The sequence below is a fragment of the Pongo abelii genome, chromosome 17 (genome assembly GCF_028885655.2).
Source record: "Pongo abelii isolate AG06213 chromosome 17, NHGRI_mPonAbe1-v2.0_pri, whole genome shotgun sequence".
Classification (NCBI taxonomy): domain Eukaryota; kingdom Metazoa; phylum Chordata; class Mammalia; order Primates; family Hominidae; genus Pongo; species Pongo abelii.
The window spans coordinates 46,218,679-46,240,225 of record NC_072002.2 but is presented as its reverse complement, the minus strand read 5'-3'; the positions used below and the strand labels follow the sequence as shown (position 1 = coordinate 46,240,225).

The window sequence follows — 21,547 nt, the reverse complement described above, 5'->3', positions numbered from 1 at the left end:
TTCAAGCGAATTCTCCTGCCTCAGGCTCCCAAGTAGCTGGGATTACAGGCACTTGCCACCATATCTGGCTAATTTTTTATATTTTTGGTAGAGGAGGGGTTTCACCATATTGGCCAGGCTGGTCTCGAACTCCTGACCTCAGGTGATCCACCCATGTAAGCCTCCCAAAGTGCTGGGATTACAGGCATGAGCCACCGTGCCCAGGCTACACTCTTTAGTTTAAAATGTACAGTTATTGGCCGGCGCGGTGGCTCATGCCTGTAATCCCAGCACTTTGGGAGGCAGAGGCTGGCGGATCACCTGAGGTCAGGAGTTTGAGACCAGCCTGCCCAACATGGAGAAACCCCCATCTGTAATAAAAATACAAAAAGTTAGCCGGGCTGGGCGCAGTGGCTCACACCTGTAATCCCAGCACTTTGGGGGGCTGAGGTGGACGGATCACTTGAGGTTAGGAGTTCAAGACCAGCCTGACCAACATGGAGAAACTCCGCCTCTACTAAAAATGCAAAATTAGCCAGGCGTGGTGGCGCATACCTGTAATCCCAGCTACTCGGGAGGCTGAGGCAGGAGAATCGCTTGAACCCGGGAGGCGGAGTTTGCAGTGAGCCGAAATCACACTATTGCACTCCAGCCTGGGCAACAAGAGCAAAACTCTGTCTCAAAAAAAAAAAAAAAAATAGCCGGAATAATATCTGGTTGGTGTTGATCTCTAGGAAGAAGATAATTTTTTTTTTAAGAAAAGAATGACAGACTCAGAGCTTCACATGTAAATGAATACAAGAAATCGAGTCCCAACTTTCTAAGCCTAAAGATAAAGAATGCTAGTCTCAGGCCAGGCGCAGTGGCTCACACCTGTAATCCTAGCACTTTGGGTGGCCGAGGCAGGCAGATTGCCTGAGCTCAGGCGTTTGAGACCAGCCTGGCCAACATGGTGAAACCTGTCTCTACTAAAAATAAAAAAATTAGCCGGCAAGGCATGTGCCTATAATCCCAGCTACTGGGGAGGCTGAGGCAGGAGAATCGCTTGAACCCAGGAGGTGGAGGTGCAGTGAGCCGAGATCGCCCCATTGTACTCCAGCCTGGGTGACAAGAGCAAAACTCCATCTCAAAAAAATATATATATATATTAAACTATATACTGGCATAGCATACAGTTGATAGGATTCTTCCATTTGAGGAGAGAAAGAAACAGTTTTTTCACTCACGTCCATGTGAGGAGACCACCAAACAAGGTTTGTGTGAGCAATAAAGCTGTTTATTTCACCCGGGTGCAGGTGGGCTGAGTCCGAAAAGAGAGTCAGCAAAGAGTGGTGGATTATCATTAGTTCTTATAGGTTTCGGGATAGGTGGTGAAGTTAAGAGCAATGCTTTGTGGGCAGGGGTGGATCTCACAAACTACATTCTCAAGGGTGGGGAGAATTACAAAGAACCCTCTTAAGGGTGGGGGAGATTACAAAGTACCTTCTTAAGGGTGGGGGAGATTACAAAGTACATTGATCAATTAGGTTGGGGCAGAAACAAATCACAATGGTGGAATGTCATCAGTTAAGGCTATTTTTACTTCTTTTGTGGATCTTCAGTTACTTCAGGCCATCTGGATGCATACGTGCAAGTCACAGGGGATGCAATGTCTTGGCTTGGGCTCAGAGGCCTGACAAGTTTCATCTTCAGTACTGGGAAAAGAGGTCCTTAATTGCTTGTGCTATTGTTATTAATTTGTCCAGCAAGCTTCCTCTTTTTTAGTGACAGACCCTGTCCTCTTGGCCTTGAAGGCTGGCACATGACCAAACCTGGGTAATCATAGCTTCTCACTTTTACTGGACGTGATAAATTGTCCAAAGGACATGTGATGCAAGCAGGGCCCAATGCCAGATGATTCAGAGACACAGACAAGTAACGTGATATCCTAGACCCCAAGGAAATACCTCTTGCTGGTTACCTCGTTCCTAATAAAGTGTGGTTGAGATCACTAACTATTATCCCACATTCATTCTACTCTTCTTCCTTTAGCAACAGAATCCTTGGGCCTGTTTTCCAGCCTGTTTTTGAGATAGATGTGTCCATGAGACTCATTGGGGCCAGTGGGATTGACTGAAGTTATTGAATGGCATTTCTATGATTTGACTTTTTAAATTTAAAAATTTTTTTTTCTTTTTTGGAGACGGAGTCTCACTCTGTCGCCCAGGCTGGAGTACAGTAGCACAATCTCGGCTCACTGCAACCTCCGCCTCCTGGGTTCAAGCAATTCTCCTGCCTCAGCCTCCCAAGTAGCTGGCACTACCAGCACCCGCCACTAAGCCCGGCTAATTTTTTTGTATTTTTTAGTAGAGATGGGGTTTCACCGTGTTGCCCAGACTGGTTTTGAACTCCTGAGCTCAGGCAATCCGCCTGCCTCGGCCTCCCAAAGTGCTAGGATTACAGGTGTGAGCTACCACGCCCAGCTATGATTTGACTTTAAACCATTAGGCATGTACTTTTTCATTCTATTTTCCCTATTCCTACAGGCCAGAAAGCAGATGGGGCAGTGACTCAGCTTTAATCCTGTAGAAGAGGATAACATCTTAGAAGATGGTAGACCAATAAGCTAGAAAGATTTGTTCCTTATTGACTTTTGTCTCCAACTCCTCTAGAAAATACCTTATGATCATTCCCAAGTCCTTATAGTTTTGCAAACAAGAAGTAGTTGCAGAATCAAGAGAATATTCTACTTCTGCCTTTTTCATCTCTCTTAGGTCTTAGGAATGGCCTTGGAGGATATTGACTAATATCCTCCTAGCAAGCAGGACTGGAAGTAGATCAGTTAGACCACAAGATTCATTCCACTGACTGGAGAATGAATTTTTGCTGTCCTTGTCCAGTGGCCATTGTAAATTGTCTTTCCTTTAAAATATGGTATTAAAAGATTGTCCTGTATTCTTCCACTGTTGACTAGGGTTGTTTTAATTTTTTTTACTTTTTATTTTTAAGGTCTAGATTGAGATGAAATGGGGTTGTTTTTATTTAAAATTTAGTCATTTGAAATAGGACCATGAAGACCTGACCAAGAAGAGCACACATCCTCAAGAGATCCCTTGCTTTGGAACTGCGTGTGGTGACTGGATGTGATTTTTTTTTTTTTTTGAGACAGTCTCACTCTGTCGCCCAGGCTGGAGTGCAATGGTGTGATCTGGGCTCACTTCAACCTCTGCCTTCTGGGTTCAAGTGATTCTCCTGCCTCAGCCTCCTAAGTAGCTGGGATTACAGGTGCACACCACCACGTCCAGCTAATTTTTGTATTTTTAGTAGAGACGGGGTTTCGCCATGTTGGTCAGGCTGGTCTCCAACTCCTGACCTCATGATCCACCTGCCTCGGCTTCCCAAAGTGCTGGGATTACAGGCATAAGCCACCGAGCCCGGCCTAATTTTTGTACTTTTAGTCAGATGGGGTTTCATCATGTTGGTCTGGTCTCGAATTCCTGACATCGTGATCTGCCCACCTCGGCCTCCCAAAATGCTGGGATTACAGGCGTGAGCCACTGAGCCCGGTCTAATTTTTGTATTTTTAGTAGAGATGTAGATGTACTTTTAGTAGAGATGGGGTTTCACCATGTTGGTCAGTCTGGTCTCAAACTCCTGACTTTGTGATCTGCCTGCCTCGGCCTCCCAAAGTGCTGGGATTACAGGCGTGAGCCACTGTGCCTGGCCGGATGTGATTTTTTGCTTGTTTTCCTTTGGATGCAGGATAAGCCTATTTTCAGTTTTAAAGGGGATAATTACTAGTTAGCAGCATTCTTGGAATCATATATATGAGAAGAAGGGTATGTGTGAATGCTGAGAAGCCAATGGGTAATTTGTGGTATATGATGGGTATTGTTTTTGTTTAGCCAGCAAACTTTCCCATTCCCATTTTACTCATCATAGTTTCTATCTCCCTGCCTACAGGAATGGAAATATGACCTATGCCTGGCTAGTAATATCGCCCATTTACCTGGAAATCAATTGGTTCAGGGTGTCAACAAAAAGAGTCAAACTGTGTAAGATATTTGAAGAGATTTATTCTGAGCCAAATATGAGTGACCATGGCCCATGACACAGCCCTCAGGAAGTCCTGAGAGCATGTGGCCAAGGTGGTCAGACACAGCTTGGTTTTATACATTTTAGACAAGCATGAGACATCAATCAAATACATTTAAGAAATACATTGGTTTGGTCCAGAAAGGCAGAACAACTCAAAGCAGGGGGCTTCCAGACTATAGGTGAATTTAAACATTTTCTGGTTAACAATTGGTTGAGTTTGTCTAAAGATCTGGGATAGCTAGAAAGGGAATGTTTAGGTTAAGATAAAGATTGTGGAGACCAAAGTTCTTTTGAAGTCTTATAGTGGCTGCCCTTAGAGACAATAGGTGACAAATGTTTCCTATTTAGATTTTAGTTTATTTCTTTAAGATTGGGAGGGTCTGGAAGAAAAAGATCTAGCTATGTTAATAGAGATTCTTCTCCCCACTCCCCCATACGGGGTCTAGCTCTGTTGCCAGGCTGGAGTTCAGTGGTGGGATATTGGCTCACTGTAACCTCTGCCTCTTGGGTTCAAGTGATTCTCCTGCCTCAGCCTCCTGAGTAGCTGGGACTACAGGTGTGCGCCACCATGCCCAGCTAATTTTTGTATTTTTAGTAGAGACGGGGTTTCACCATGTTGGCCAGGAGGTAATAGAGATTCTTTACAGATGCAAGTTTTCCCCCACAAAGAAGAGCTTTGCAGGGCCATTTCAAAGTATGGCAAAGAAACATATTTTGGGGTAAAATATTTTGATTTTCTTCTTTGTCTCGTAATGTTATGTCAGAGTCAGGTTGGAAAGTAAATTATGATATATAGGGTTAAATAAAACCCATCTGATGATAATTTAGAATTTGTAGGGCATGACTCCCAGACTCCTTAGGAATTTGGGCAAGATAAAGAAACATCAGAGGTTAGTCCTCAAGGGAAAGGCAGGTGATACAAGCAGGGAAAATCAGAGGCATTCCCTGGGATTGATATATTGATCCTTTCCAGACCCCCTGGAGGTTCACTGAAAATCACTGACATGAGGCAGGTTGAGTAATAGGAGAAAAGGCATACAAGTTTATTATTTATTTATTTATTTATTCATTCATTTGAGACAAGTTCTCGCTCTGTTGCCCAGATTGGAGTGAAGTGGCGTGAATACGGCTCACTGCAACCTCAACCTCCTGGGCTCAAGTGATTCTCCCACCTCAGCCTCCCAAGTAGCTGGGACTATAGGTGTGCACAACCACATCCAGGTAATTTTTTTTTTTTTTTTTTGGTAGAGACAGCATCTCACTATGTTGTCCAGGCTGGTCTTGAACTCCTGGGCTCATGTGAAGCCCTTGTCTCAGCCTCCCAAAATGCTGGCACTACAGGCATGAGTCACTGGCTTGGCCAACATACAAATGTATTTAACGTATATACGTGGAGACTTCAGCATGACCACTCAACCCCTCAGTTAGTTACAGAAGCTTATATACCATCTCTTTTTTTTTTTTTTTTTTTAAATAGAGATGAGGTTGCTCTGTTGCTCAGGCTGGAGTACAGTAGCAGGATCACACCTCACTGTGTAGCCTTGAACTCCTGGGCTCAAGTATTTCTCTTACCCAAGCCTCCTGAGTAGCTAGGACAACAGAATCACCACACCGGCTAATTATATACCATCTTGAGGCACAGAAAGAATGGGGGCATACTTTGAAATGGCCGTGCAAAGCTGTTAGTTGTGGGGGAAAATTTGCAGCTATAAAGAATCTCTGGCCAGGCCCGGTGGCTCACACCTGTAATCCCAGCACTTTGGGAGGCCAAGGAGTGCAGATCGCGAGGTCAGGAGATCAAGACCATCCTGGCTAACATGGTGACACCTCGTCTCTACTAAAAATAAAAAAATTAGCCGGGCATGGTGGCACATGCCCGTAGTCCCAGCTACTTGGGAGGCTAAGGCTGGAGAATCACTTGAACCCAGGAGGCAGAGGTTGCAGTGAATCAAGATTGCGCCACTACTCCAGCCTGGGTGACAGAGTGAGATTCTGCCCAAAAAAAAAATCTCTATTAACATAGCTAGTTCTTTCATTTCCAGACTGTCCCAATCCTAAAGAGATTAACTAAGATCTGAATAGGAAAACATTTGTTGTTTACTGTCTCTAAGGGCAGCCACTATAAGACTTAGAAAGAACTTTGACCTCCACAATCTTTATCTCTTTTTTTCTTTTCTTTTTTTTTTTTTTGAGATGGGGTCTCGCTCTGTCGCCCAGGCTGGAGTGCAGAGGCACGATCTCGGCTCACTGCAACCTCTGCCTCGTGGGTTCAAGCGAATACCCTGTTTCAGCCTCCTGAGTAGCTGGGATTACAGGCATACGCCACCATGCCTGGCTGGCTGATTTTTGTATTTTTAGTAGAGATGGGTTTTCAACATGCTGGCCAGGCTGGTCTTGAACTCCTGACCTGGTGATCTGCCCACCTCAGCCTCCTCCCAAAGTGCTGGGATTACAGGCGTCAGCCACTGCGTCCAGCCACAATTTTTATCTTAACCTGAATGTTCCCTTTCTGTTTTTTGTGTTTTGAGATGGAGTCTTGCTCTGTTGCCCAGGGTGGAGTGCAGTGGTGCGATCTAAGCGGATGAATCCCAGTTAGACAAACTCAACCAATTATCAACCAGAAAGTGTTTGGTAACCCAAACGCCCTGCCCCACTTTGAGTTGTCCCATCTTTCCGGATCAAACTGTAGCAGGACAAGCCGTGGACAAAATCCCTCAGACACCTAGTTAAAGAAGGAAGGGCTTTATTCGGCCAGTAGCTTCAGCAAGACTCACGTCTCCAAAAACTGAGCTCCCAGAGTGAGCAATTCCTGTCCCTTTTAAGGGCTTACAACTCTAAGGGGGTCTGCGTGAGAGGGTTGTGATGGATTGAGCAAGCAGGGGGTATCTGACTGGGGGCTGAATGTACCAGTAATCAGAACGGAACAGAACAGGACAGGGATTTTCACAATGCTTTTCCATACAATGTCTGGAATCTATAGATAACATAACCAGTTAGTTCAGGGGTTGATCTTTAACCAGGCCCAGGATGCGGCACCAGGCTGTCTGCTGGTGGATTTCATTTCTGCCTTTTAGTTTTTACTTCTTCTTTCTTTGGAGGTAGAAATTGGGCATAAGACAATATGAGGGGTGCTCTCCTCCCTTAAAACCAGTGTATTTCTTAAATGTATTTGATTGATGTCTCAAGCCTCCTTAAAATGTATAAAACCAAGCTGTGCCTGACCACCTTGGACACATGTTCTCAGGACCTCATGGTCGCTCATATTTGGCTCAGAATAAATATCTTCAAAAATTTTACAGAGTTCGACTCTTTTTGTCAACATTCTGAGCCTCAACAGTATGATCTGGGGATGTGGGCAAACCCTATCATGTAGACAGAGGCTTCCTGAAGAATGAAGCCTAACAGAATTAGAAATTAGAGATAGAGGGACTTGCTGGTAACAAGTCCTGGCCTTCGGTCCTTGAAGCCATTATTTTTGCAGCTCTTCCTTCTTTCCTGTGACCTTTATCCCACCTCTATCTGTAGTTACATGAGCCATTAAATTCTCTAGTTTGCTGAAGCTAGTATAAATTTAATTTGTCTTTTTTGTTTTTGAGATGGAGTCTTGTTGTATTGCCCAGGCTGGAGTGATCTTGGCTCACTGCAACCTCCACCTCCCAGGTTCAAGCGATTCTCCTGCCTCAGCCTCCCAAGTAGCTTAGACTACAGGTACATGCCACTATGCCCGGCCAATTTTTGTATTTTTCGTAGGGACGGGTTTCACCATGTTGGCCAGGCTGGTCTCGAACTCCTGACCTCAGATGATTCACCTGCCTCGGCCTCCAAAAGTGCTGGGATTACAGGCATGAGCCACCACGTGCCTGGCCTAATTTGCTTTGTTTTGACGTTGAAAGAATCCTGACTAAAAGGTCTGCTACTACGGTCATAGTAAATATTGTCCACAAAAAGTATCAAACTCTTTAAAACATTTAAAGAGGTTTTTTTTTTTTTTTTTTTTTTTTTTTTTGAGACAAACTCTCACTCTGTTGCCCAAACTGGAGTGCAATGGGGTGATCTTGGCTCACTGCAATCTCCGCCTCCCAGGTTCAAGTGATTCTCCCACCTCAGCCTCCTGAGTAGGGGACTACAGGCACGCGCCACTATGCCTGGCTAAAGTTTTGGTATTTTTAGTACAGACCGGGTTTCACTATGTTGGCTAGGCTGGTCTTGAACTCCTGACCTTGTGATCCGCCCACCTCGGCCTCCCAAAGTGCTGGGACTACAGGTGTGAGCCACTGCGCCCAGCCAACAGAGATTCTTAACAGATGCAATTACCTCTCGCCCCACAAAATAGCTCTGCAGGGACATTTCAAAATACGACAAAGAAATATGTTTTGAGGTAAAAATACTTTGATTTCCTTTATCTGTCATGTGATGTTATGCCAGAGTCAAGTTGGAAAGTAAGCCATGTTATATAAGTTTACATAAAACCCATCTGACAACTTTTTTTTTTTTTTTGAGATGGAGTCTCATTCTGTCGCCCAGGCTGGAGTGCAGTGGCACCATATTGGCTCACTGCAACCTCCACCTCCTGGGTTCATGTGATTCTCCTGCCTCAGCCTCCTGAGTAGCTGGGATTACAGGCGCACACCACCACGCCCAGCTAATTTTTTGTGTATTTTTGGTAGAGACGGGGTTTTGCTATGTTGGCCAGACTGGTCTCGAACTCCTGACCCCTGATCCACCCACCTCAGCCTCCCAAAGTGCTGGGATTACAGGCATGAGCCACTGCGCCCGGCCCATTTGATAACATTTTATGTTTTATAGGGTGTGACTCCACAGGCCCCTTAGATAGGAATTCGGGGAAGAGGGGAAAAAAAGTCAGAGTTTAGTTCTCAGTATCATCTCCATTAAGGTGTTTCCACAGTTCAAACAGTACCTTGTCAAAAGAAAGACGAGACCAGGATAGACTATGAAAGAAGGAGATTTACACAATGAAGTTACTCACTGGAAACACTGTGTATGGGTATGGAATTAGATTGTGAAGTCAGGCTGGGTGTGGTGGCTCACACCTGCAATCCCAGCACTTTGGGAGGCTGAGGCAGAAGGACCACCAGAGCCTAGAGTTTGAGGCCACCCTGGGCAATACAGTGAGCCCTCAACTGTATATATTTAAAAAAAAAAAAAAAAACAACAACTGCAAAGTCAATGCATAAGACAAAAATCCATTTAGGCTCAGCCATAAAAAGGAATGAAGTAATGATTCACGTTACAACATGGATGAACCTTTAAAATATATTGCTGAGTGAAGTAATATGTGTACAAAGGCCACATATTGTATAATTTCACTTATATGAAATGTCCAGAATAGGTAAATCTACACAGACAGAAAGTAGATTAGTTTTTGCCAGGAGTTGGAGGGCGTGGCAGGGTGCAGAATGATAAAAGCCTGTACCAGGCTTCTTTTTGGGATGAACATGTTCTGGAATTAGATAGTAGTAATGGTTGCACAACTTTTGGAATAAACTGAAAACCACTGAATTGTACACTTATTTGAAGAGATAAATATTATGGCATGTGAATTATGTCTCAGAAAATCTATTTTGGCTAAATTACCATTGAAAGTCCTTTTCAAAGAGTCTAATTCAGCTGTTTTTACCTTCAGCATAAAAATAAATGGCCTTTGAAACTTTTTAGAGTGCTAGATAAATAGTATGTTTGCATTTAGGAGTCCTGTTATAAAAAATGTATCTTATAACTTGAGTAACACTAAATTATATGATATTCTCACATTATAAAGGGTAAGGAAGTGAATCAGAAGAATTGAAAAGGGATTGTGTGTATCTCTAGGGATTTAATAATAATTTCCAGACGTAGTTTTAAGGAAATGAATTTCCAGACCCTTAACTTGCACATGTTATTTCTTGCAAAAGGAAATTAAATTTTGGGACCCCAAACTGATTTAGCCAAAGGGAAAAGTCAAGCTGGGACTGGTCACGCAAATCTGCCTCCCTCTTTTGGTTCCTAAATAAGATCGCTGCAAGATGAAGAGCTACATCTCTCCCCCATATTTTGCCCACAAGGAAATTCTTAGTGTGCTGTTAAAACTTCATGGCAATGCAAATTGATAGCTTATCTTTACAGGTGGCCACCCCAGCCAGCCAGACACAAATGCATATCTGATTGTTCCCCTACCCCATTTTGTCTGCTATCTTATGAAAAATGCAGATTCCCACATTTTTCCTCTGCCCATTTTATGTCATCTTATGTAAAAAATGCAGATTCACTGAGCCAGACAAAGGCAAGAATTACTATTTTCTCCTACCGCCCCCTTACATGAAAATAGTGTGTTTCTCAATATCCCGCCCTTTCCCCTTTAAATTTGGAGCCCTCAAAAATCATCTTCGAAGAAAGGCATAGACCTGTTTCCTGGGCTCGTCCTTAACTTTGGCAAATAAATCTCCTAAAGTGATGGACACTCTTATAAATTAATCTGTAGCCAAGGCATGTCATCAATATGTCCTACTGTGCCTTCCTATCTCCCATTTATCAACTTACATGAGAAGCATACATCTTACTTGTCATAAATTATTACCATAGTGAAAACCTGAGGGTGTCAAGAAGTCGAAAAATTTGAGACATTGACGTTGGGGAAGACTCCTTTAATTAAAGCACCATAAAATCATGATAGAATGATACATTTTTCCTTGCCTTATATTTTTGGCATGTAAAACAGGAGTTCAAACAATTGAGTGACACATCATTAAAATTCTTTTCATTCACTTCTACTTACAAGGCACACACCATTGACCTCACCCCGCCCCCACTTTAAAACAATCTTTGACCCGCGCCCCGTCCCCTCCTTAAAGCAATCTTTGAAAAGTTAGGAATGAAAGCCGGTTCAGGACAGTACACAGTACATAAATACTGGCTTCTCCTACCTCCACCACCAGTAAGTAAACATCCTAGCAGAGTGTAAAAAGGAAGAGGCTGAGGACGAACCACGCGGACATTTGCAGGCACACCCTTTCCCTGCGACCAACAAAAATGCAGTAGCGCAATTACACTCGAGGGAATTGCAGCACTCACTACAGCACACATTCTGTTCAATGGTTGAGTCCACATAAAGTGACAGTCCGTTTCTAAAAGCATGGCTGTATTTAAAGGACACATGGTCTGTTCAGGTCTGCTTCGGCGAAACCCCAAGCACTTCCGAGAGATCCACTCCCTCTCCCCGAGCAGGTGGAACTCGCTGCTCCGCCGGCAAGCGTAGGAAGCAGCGTGACCAATCAAATCGGTTGCCCACAACAGCCAGGGAAACAGCCTTAGGGACATCAAAAAGGCCAAGCCTGCGTGGAAAGCGAGCGTGCGCCTTCATCACTGCGACAGCAACTGTCTCGAGGTTCCGCCTGCCGCTAGCAGGTCGCTCTCAGCTCTGCTCTGCCAAGGGGCGAGCTTTAGAACCCGGCCTACAGTTGCGCACCTCCCCCCGCCCCCGGCCCCGCCCACCACACTTTTAGCCCCGCCCCGCTCAGGGAGCTTCCGTCACAGCACTTCCGGCTCCAGCCTCCCAACCGGCCTCCGTCGCTTTTCACTTCCCTCTCCTCAGCTCTCTTCCCTTGCCCCTACCGTCTCCTTTAACACAGTCACGTGAGGGGCGCGCGCGGGGGCAGCTGGGAGTAGTACTGCCGGTTGGTCAGGGTTCGGCCTCAACATGGCGGTTCCGGCCGGGCAGTGACCAAGGTTTTGCCGTCCGAAGGACTAAGTGGTGACTGTCGGCGTCTCCACCTATCGGGGTGGAATGCGAGCACGCTGAGGAGCGGCGGTGACGGGAAGGGGGGGTCAGTGGATTGTGCCCCAGAAACCGAAGCGGCGGCGTCTGTTCCTTCTACACTTGTCTCTAGGCTCCAGTGCGTTCGGGGCCCCGCCCGGCCGGGCCAGGCCGGCGGGCGGCGGCGGTAGCTGCTGCAGCCGCAGGATAACCTTTCAGGGTGGGCCGGAGGGCGGGCGCCGCCGCTGCCTCTGCCGCGGCGATGGCCCAGTGTGTACAATCAGTGCAGGAGCTAATCCCAGACTCCTTCGTCCCCTGTGTCGCTGCGCTGTGCAGCGACGAAGCCGAGCGGCTCACTCGTCTCAATCACCTCAGCTTCGCGGAGCTGCTTAAGCCCTTCTCCCGCCTCACTTCCGAGGGTATGTGGTATCCTCCCTTTTCCAGTGGGCTCTCGCAAAGCCGTGGTCGGGAGAAGGAAGTTGCGGGCGGGCAGGGGAGAGAAGGGCAGTGTTTACGTCCTGGAGCCGGTACCGTGGCGTCTGGGGCTGTGGCCCCGCGGTGCTCCGGGAGCGGCTGGAGGAGGGTCCGTGAGGTTGTCAAGACAGCGCAGTCCTAAGCTCCAGTTTCTCTGGGCACTTTCTTTCTTCCTCGGACAACCTAGGTCGTTAAGTAATTGGTGCAAACATAAACGTGAGTCTTCAAGAACGGCATTGAGACTGTTCTCCACGGCCATAGCGAAGGAATTAGGCACTTGCAAAGCAGCTAAGGTAGGAAAATGCTGCCTCTTAGACCGACAGGGTCTGAGTAAGGAAGACCTGTCATCCTCCCTTGGATGTTAAACTGGACTTTCAAAGTAGTTGTGGATGTTATTACATTCTTGTAGCGTTGAGGGTCATCTCTGTCTGAACTACTGTGTAGCTATTTTACTAAAATATTCTTAGCTATACGGTATTTTGCTTAACCTCTCAAAATTAAAAGTATTATAAGAAGAATAAAACTGGAAACAGCTTTTTGCCTGAAGGAAGAGGAAGCAAGCCCAAGTTGTGGTTAATTTAACCTAGATATTTGGAGTTATCTATACTTATAGGGATGGAAATGTCTTCTCTTGTTAATGAATGTCTCGTTAAGGTGCTACCGGTTTTCTCCAGTTTTGGATTTTTTTATTAGGAGAAAATAATGTGGTAAAGCTTCAAGGATGTTTTAGCCAATATCTTGGAAACAACAAAGTCCAAGTAAAGTTTTTTTTGTTAAAGTCGGTAAGAACTGAAGGGTTTCATAATAAGCCTGTGTCAGGCAAACGACTGTGATGTTTGTTAGATTAATATGACTTATCCACAAAAAAAATCAGTGCTATACCATTTTTGCGCTACCGTGTTTTTTGGGAGAATAGTTCCATTACAAATTAGCTTTTGTTTTTAGCGGAGAGAGGGAGCTGTCCAAAAAAAAAGTTTGGAAACTTTTGGATTTTCTTTAGCCTGGATCGTAGCCATCAGTCTCAGTTCCTTCAGTGTTGGACTTAACGAGAGCAACAAAATGCCCTACTTTTTTTATTTTTTTGTTTTTTATTTACTTATTTATTTATTTTGAGATGGAGTTTCGCTCTTGTTGCCCGGACTGGAGTGCAGTGGCGCGATCTCGGCCCACCGCTACCTCCGCCTCCCAGGTTCAAGCGATTCTCCTGCCTCAGCCTTCTGAGTAGCTGAGATTACAGGCATGCGCCACCATACTCGGATAATTTTTGTATTTCTAGTAGAGACGGGGTTTCTCCATGTTGGTCAGGTTGGTCTCGAACTCCCGACCTCAGGTGATCTGCCCGCCTCGGCCTCCCGAAGTGCTGGGATTATAGGCGTGAGCCACCGAGCCCGGCCTTGAATTCCTAAAAAATCACAAACACTGGAGCTAGATTTACTTTTATATGTGTACTCTTTCCTACTTTCTTAATAAATAATAATAATGCTAATACCTGATACTTGCTTTGTGTAACTTTTCTTTTTTAGTCCTCATTGAATCCTATGTTATTGCAATTTTAAATTTGAGGACCTTGAAGCATAGAAGTGTTAATTTGTTCACAGTTTTGCATCTGGGAAAGATTTGAAACAGGCAGTGTGACTCAAGACATTGTGTTCTTAATCATCTTGTCTCCTGACACTATTTAGAATCATGTATTTACACCATAGAGCAGTGCTGTCTAATTGAAATATAATGTGAGTCACAGGTATAATTAAAAATTTTTGGCCGGGCTCGGGGGCTCACGCCTGTAATCCCAGCTCTTTGGGAGGCTGAGGCGGGTGGATCACGAGGTCAAGAGATCGAGACCATCCTGGCCAACATGGTGAAACCCCGTTTCTACTAAAAATACAAAAATTAGCTGGGCGTGGTGGTGGGCGCCTGTAGTCCCAGCTACTCGAGAAGCTGAGGCAGGAGAATCACTTGAACCTGGGAGGCACAGTGAGACTCTATCTCAAAACCAAACAAACAAACAATTTTAGTAGCCACATTAAAAAAGTAAAAAGAAACAAGTGAAATTAGTTTGTTGTTGTTGTTTTGTTGTTGTTGTTGTTGTTTTTGGAGATGGAGTCTTGCCCTGTTGCCCAGGCTGGGAGTGCAGTGGCGCAATCTTGGCTCACTACAACCTCTGCCTTCCGGGTTCAAGCGATTTTCCTGCCTCAGCCTCCGGAGTGGCTGGGATTACAGGCGCTCACGGCTTATTTTTGTATTTTTAGTAGAGACAGGGTTTCACCATGTTGGCCAGGCTAGTCTCGAACTCCTGACCTCATGGTCCGCCCGCCTCGGCCTCCCAAAGTGCTGGGATTACAGGTGTGAGCCACCGTGCCTGGCCGAAATTAGTTTTAATACTATATTTTATTTAACCCAGTATTTCCAAAATGTTATTATTTCAATGTGTAATCAATGTGAAAAATATTCATGAGATATTTTACATTCTTTTTTATTGCTTAGTCTTTGAAATTTGGTGTGCCTTTTATACTTAACATCTCAATTTGTACTAGTCACATTTCAAGTACTCAGTAGCCATATGCAGCTGTTGCCTACTGTATTGGACAGTGCCGTGATAGAGTCTCATTGTCAGTACACTTCTGATTTCCTTCAGGAGACTGGGGAGATTAGGGAAGGAGTTTTTTTGTTTGTTTGTTTTTTGTTTTGAGACAAGGTCTTGCTCTGTTACCCACGCTGGGAGGGCTGGAGTGCAATTGTACCACCATAGCTCCCTCACCCACTGCAGCCTCAACCTCCCAGGTTCTAGCTATCTTCTTATCTCAGCCTCCCAAGTAGCTGGGACTGCAGGTACATGCCATCATGCCTGGCTAATTTTTAAATTTTTTGTAGAGATGGGGTTTCTCCTCGTTGCCCAGGCTCGTCTCAAACCACTGCGCCCAGGCTAGTGAAGGAGTATAATGAGTTCGACGTTAGTGGATAGGTAGACAGTCGGTAGAAAGCAAGAGGGCAGTCATTCCCTATGAAGGAGTGGTATGAGGTTATAATGGTATGGGCAAAAGGTCTAAATTATGACTCAATGGTTGGGAAACAAGGAGGAAACTCTTACTGGGGTACATAGTAGTAAGAGGATGCTTAGATAAAGGGAGGACCTTGAATTCTAGGAAAGGGATTTGCGATTTTATGTCTAATGGTAAATGTGAGTAGATTCTTGAGGGTCTGAAACATTTGGACATTAATGAGTTGAAAGTTTTGGAGATTAGTGAGTTGTGTGGTTTATAAGGATAGATATAAGTAGATACAAGCTTTACATTTCGAGATGAACATGGACTATGATAGTAGCATTAGAAATTTGGCAAAGAGGACTTAATTTTTCTTGGTGTTAGTTTTTTGCTGGTAAATACATTTTAAAATTCTTTACCATCTAGAACAGGCTGCTTTTTGTTTCAAGTGTGGGGATTCTTCAAAGACCGCTTTTTTTTTTTTGAGACGGAGTCTCACTCTGTCACCAGGCTGGAGTGCGTGGCAAGATCTTGGCTCACTGCAAGCTCCGCCTCCCGGGTTCAAGTGATTCTCCTGCCTCAGCCTCCTGAGTAGCTGGGACCACAGGCTCGCACCACCATGCTCAGCTAATTTTTCTATTTTTGGTAGAGATGGGGTTTCACCATGTTGGCCAGGATTGTCTCTATCTCTTGACCTCGTGATCTGCCCGCCTTGGCCTCCCAAAGTGCTGCGATTACAGGCATGAGCCACCGAGCCAGGAACAGCTTTTCTTCAGCAAGTGAGGCATGAGAATATCATTTCAGGCAATGTAATTTAAGAATACAACTGACTAAAACCAGCTAACATTTCCTTAGAGGGAGAAAAAAAATGTTAAAAAAGAAGACTCAATTTCTGGCCTGTAGGTATGCCTTTACTTAGGGTAAAACTTTGCCTTGACTACTGAGTTATCAAGGAGTGTCAGGTACAGTGCCAGTATTGTCAGGAGACTTATTTTTAGATTTTAGTAGAAAACACTTGGTTTAAAGCTATACCAAAGAGAGGGTTGATAGAAGAGATTTGAGTACATTTGTGTGTAGGGCCTTCAAAATACAGTTTAGACTTTTGATGTATCACACAACGGAGAGCCATTTTAGGTTCCTTAGAGACATTTTAAAACCTGAGGAGTATTAAATTATGTTAAAATTAAATTATATTAAAAATATATAATTAAATTTATTATATGTATTTTCTGTGATGGTTATGCTTGATGTATGTTTGAGACTTAACGTAGTCATTGTTTGACACAAATTTTGAGATGCTAATACTCAAAGAATTTCCACTGGCCATGTTTCAAAGAGTCGTGGTATTAATATTAATTAATCAAGCAAACAACAAAAAATTAAAATTAAGCGTTACTGTTTTTGCTTAGTGATAGTTCTTTGATAGTTCTAAACAATGTTGCAATATATCATTTAGATGTTCTGTAAGTTTTAAGAAAATTTCACTTAAACACTAACTTGGAAGTATGTGGGTTATACATTATTTTATTTTGAAATTAAGGTTACTAAAGGGATTAAAAAGTAGGCCAGGTGCAGTGTCTTAGGCCTGTAATCTCAGCACTTTGGGAGGCTGAGTTGGATGATAACCTGAGGTCAGGAGTTTGAGACCAGCGTGGCCAACGTGGCGAAACCCCATCTCTACTGAAAATACAAAATTAGCCTGGTGTGGTGGTGGGCACTTGTAGTCCCAGCTGCTCGGGAGGCTGAGGCAGGAGAATCACTTGAACTCGAGAGGTGAAGTTTGCAGTGAGCCAAGATTTTGCCACTGCACTCCAGCCTGGGTGACAGAGCGAGACTGTGTCTCAAAAAAAACAACAAAAAAAAGTAGACTAAGATATAACTTTTGAAGACTATTTAATATCTCCAGTTTTCTTAAATTTCTTTTTATTTTCTTTTTGAATTCTTGAAAAGAAAAACATTGTGTGATCCTTGTGCAGGAGCTATGTTAATCTTCTCTGTATCATTCCAATTTTAGTATGTGTGCTGCTGAAGTGAGCAGTTTTTTTTGAGACAGAGCCTCACTCTGTTGCCCAGGCTGGTCTCGAACTCCGTGGCTCACTACAGCCTCAACCTTCTGGGCTTAAAATATCCTCCCACATCAGCCTCACCAGTAGCTGGGGTTATGGGTGTGTACCACCACACCTGGCTAATTTTTGTAGTTTTTGTAGAAATGGGATTTTGCCATGCTGCCCAGCTGGTCTCAAACTCATGGACTCAAGCAATTTACCCGCTTTGGACTCTCAAAGTGCTTTGATTACAGGCGCGAGCCACTGTGACCGGCCTTAAATTTCTTTCCTTTTCCTTTATTTTTATTTTTATTTTTATTTTTGAGATGGAGTCTTGCTCTGTCACCCAGACTGGAGTGCAGTGGTGCATCCCGGCTCACTGCAAGCTCCGCCTCCTGGGTTCACGCCATTCTCCTGCCTCAGACTCCTGAGTAGCTTGGAACTATAGGCGCCCGCCACCATGCCTGGCTAATTTTTTGTATTTTTTTAGTAGAGACGGGATTTCACCATGTTAGCCAGGATGGTCTTGATCTCCTGACCTCGTGATCCACCCGCCTCGGCCTCCCAAAGTGCTGGGATTACAGGCGTGAGCCACCGCGCCCAGCTCCTTTTCTTGCTCTGTCACCCAGACTGCAGTGCCATCGCGCAATCTCAGCTCACTGCACCCTCCGCCTCCCAGGTTCAAGCAGTTCTCCTGCCTCAGCCTCCTAAGTAGCTGGCATTACAAGCATGGGCCACCACTCCCAGCTAATTTTTGTGTTGTTAGTAGACACAGGGTTTTGCCGTGTTGGCCAGACTGGTCTTGAGCTCCTGTCCTCAAGTGATCCACCCGCCTTCGGCCTCCCAAAGTGCTGGATTACAGGCATGAGCCACTGCGTCTGGCCTCTTAAATTTCTTTTAGTTGGAAATATTTCATCAATCTTGACTACCGTGTTTATATAATGAAGTAATTAATCTCCAAGGTGTGGAAGTACCAAAGTTTGAATAAAATTCAAGTCAGTTTTTCTAAATTTGTTTTCATTTTGTTTTATTTATTAATTTTTCAAGACAGGGTCTTGCTTTGTCACCTAGGCTGGATACAGGGTGCATGATCATGGTTCACTGCAGCCTCGACCTCCTGGGCTCAAGTGATCATTCCACATTGGCCTCCTGGGTAGCTGGGATTACAGGTTTAGACCACACATTTGGCTAATTAAAAAAAAGTTTTTTTTTGTAGAGATGGGGTTTTGCCATGTTGCCCAGGCTGTTCTTGTACTCTTAGGCTCAAGCGATCTGCCAGCCTCGGCCTCCCAGAGTGCCTAGATTACAGGCTTGAGCCACTACACCCAGCCAGAGGGTTTTTTAATATGGTAAAGTTTTATATGTATAAAGTATACAACATCCTCCTACCTTAGCCTCCTGAGTAGCACGCAGGTGTGTGCCATCACACCCAGCTAATTAAAAAATTTTTTGATAGAGATGGGGTCTTGGGCTGGGTGTGGTGGCTCACGCCTGTAATCCCAGCACTTTGGGAGACTGAGGCGGGTGGATCATGAGGTCAAGAGTTCGAGACCAGTCTGGCCAACATGGCGAAACCTCATCTCTACTAAAAAAATACAAAAAATTAGCCAGGTGTGGTGGCGGGCGCCTGTAATCCCAGCTACTCGGGAGGCTGAGGCAGGGGAATTGCTTGAACCTGGGAGGCGGAGGGTGCAGTGAGTCGAAATCATGCCATTGCACTCCAGCCTGGGCGACAGAGCGAGACTCTGTCTCAAAAAAAAAAAGAAATGGGGTCTCTCTCCCTCTGTTGTCTAGGCTGGTCTTGAATTCCTGGGTGCAAGTGATCCTCCTGCTTTAGCCTCCTAAAGTGCTGAGATTACAGGCTTGAGGCACTCACTGGGTGCAGTGGCTCAAGCCTATAATGGCAGGCTTGTTCATAAAGCCTGCTTTTTTTTTTTGAGATGGAGTTTCGCTCTTGTTGCCCAGGCTGGAGTGCAATGGCGCGATCTTGGCTCACCGCAACCTCCGCCTCCCAGGTTCAAGCAATTCTGCCTCAGCCTCCCCAGTAGCTGGCTTGAGCCACTGGGTGCCACTGGGTGCAGCGGCTCCAGCCTGTAATTGCAGACTTATTTATAAAGCCTGTTTTTTTTTTGGTTTGTTTGTTTGTTTGTTTGTTTTTGAGATGGAGTTTCGCTCTTGTTGCCCAGGCTGGAGTGCAGTGGCGCAACCTCGGCTCACTGCAACTTCTGCCTCCTGGGTTCAAGTGATTCTCTTGCCTCAGCCTTCCGAGTAGCTGGGAATACAGGCGCTTGCCACCACGCCTGGCTAATTTTTGTATTTTTGGTAGAGACGGGGTTTCTCTATGTTGGTCAGGCTGGTCTCGAACTCCCGACCTCAGGTGATCCGCCCGCCAAGGCCTCCCAAAGTGTTGGGATTACAGGCATGAGCCATCGCGCCCGGCCTAGCCTGTTTTCTTTATACAGTTTTATATGCTGGGTAAAAGCGTAAAAGGTGTCATTATTTTCAAAATACATTTTATTTATTTATTTATTTATTTATTTATGAGACGGAGCCTGTGATCTCAGCTCTTGTTGCCCAGGCTGGAGTACAATGGTGTGGTCTCGGCTCACTGCAACCTCTGCCTCCCGGGTTCAAGCGATTCTCCTGCCTCAGCCTCCAGAGTAGCTGGGATTACAGGCGTGCGCCACCATGCCCGGCTAATAATTTTGTATTTTTAGTAGAGACGGGGTTTCACCATGTTGGCCAGGCTGGTCTTGAACTCCTGACCTCTGGTGATCTGCCCGCCTCGACCTACCAAAGTGCTGGGATTACAGGTGTGAGCCACTGCGCCCAGCTGTGAAGCAATTTTAAGGAAAATACTTGTCCAATGTATTCCTAAGGATATCAGAAATGCACCATAGTTTTTTGGTTTTTTTTGTTTTGTTTTTTTTTTTGTTTCTCTACTGCATAATTAAACCGACTGGGAAGTTTAGGGAGAGAGGCTGGTATGTTTATTTAAGTTAGAAAACATAACAGTTATAGAAGAATGCAGAGAATACAAGAAACATCCACCTCCCCACTACCCAGAACTAACAAATATTAACCCTCCATCATATTTGCTTTTTATCTTTTCTTTAAAAAAAAAAATCAAACATTATAGGACAGACTTCCCAGGTTGAAGTTTTCTTTCTACCTTAGTCTCTTTTCTTTCCTTCCTTTTATAGGCAACCACTTTCTTAGAATTTGCATGTGCCCTTTTTTTTTTTTTTGAAAGGGAGTCTCACTCTGTCGCCCAGGCTGGAGTGCAGTGGCTCAATCTCAGCTCACTGCAACTTCTGCCTCCTGGGTTCAAGTGATTCTCTTGCCTCAGCCTTCCAAGTAGCTGGGAATACAGGCGCTTGCCACCACGCCTGGCTAATTTTTGTATTTTAGTAGAGATGGGGGTTTCACCTTGTTGGCCAGGCTGGTCTCGAACTCCTGACCTCAAGTGATCCGCCCACTTAAGCCTCCCAAAAGTGCTGGGATTACAACAGTGAGCCAACATGCCTGGCTGCATGTATACATTTTGTATATATATATTTATATTTACAATATAAATACACATTTGTACCACATACAGTATTTTAAAAACGTTTTTGAGCCTTTTTTTTTTTTTTAGTAAAAAATATTAGAGATCAATAGAACACATAGGAAATGTAGAAAAGTCTGTATGGATATAACTTTATTTAAAATATAGGCAGGCCTCGATTTTGGTATAAGGCATTTTCCATTGAGAAGAAAGTGTCATTCTTTATTTGTAGGTACCCAGACCACTTACCCAAAGTTGCCTCTTATTTGTATGTGATGATAACCCATGGTGCAGTTGAAGTAGGTGATGCCTGCTGCTATACCACCTTCATTACGTATTGTTGAGCATGGTGCTCGGTGCTTTGCAATTACTGTCTAACAACAGCTCACCTAAATCCCTAAAATGATCCTGTGAAGTAGATAGTAATCACATGTGCAGATGAGGAATTTGAAGCACAGAAGGGTTAAGTTGTTCAGGGTAACCCAGTTGATAAGTAATGGGTTGGGATTTAAATTAAGGTCCAACTCCAAAAGCTGGGTCCTCAATCATTATAATGGACTCCTTTTTGTTTGTTTGTTTTGAGACGGAGTCTCGCTCTGTTGCCCAGGCTGGAGTGCAGTGGCGCGATCTCAGCTCAATGCAAGCTCCGCCTGCCGAGTTCACACCATTCTCCTGCTTCAACCTCCCGAGTATC

The 21,547-nt window shown here is 44.6% G+C and overlaps 1 protein-coding gene and 1 pseudogene across 9 annotated transcripts in view; one reads left to right on the top strand and one right to left on the bottom strand.

The window, feature by feature from the left end:
- The first annotated feature begins 10,690 nt into the window (after positions 1-10,690).
- Positions 10,691-21,547, top strand: part of TRAPPC8 (trafficking protein particle complex subunit 8) — a 121,073-nt gene continuing 110,216 nt past the window's right edge. For all 9 annotated transcript variants that reach the window (XM_054537767.2, XM_054537765.2, XM_063716876.1 and 6 more), the window contains exon 1: positions 10,691-12,225. In XM_054537767.2, coding sequence (XP_054393742.2) covers positions 12,069-12,225 — 157 coding nt within the window. In that variant the 5' untranslated portion in view covers positions 10,691-12,068. The remainder of the gene's footprint in view (positions 12,226-21,547) is intronic.
- Positions 17,207-17,299, bottom strand: LOC112129976 (U6 spliceosomal RNA; annotated as a pseudogene).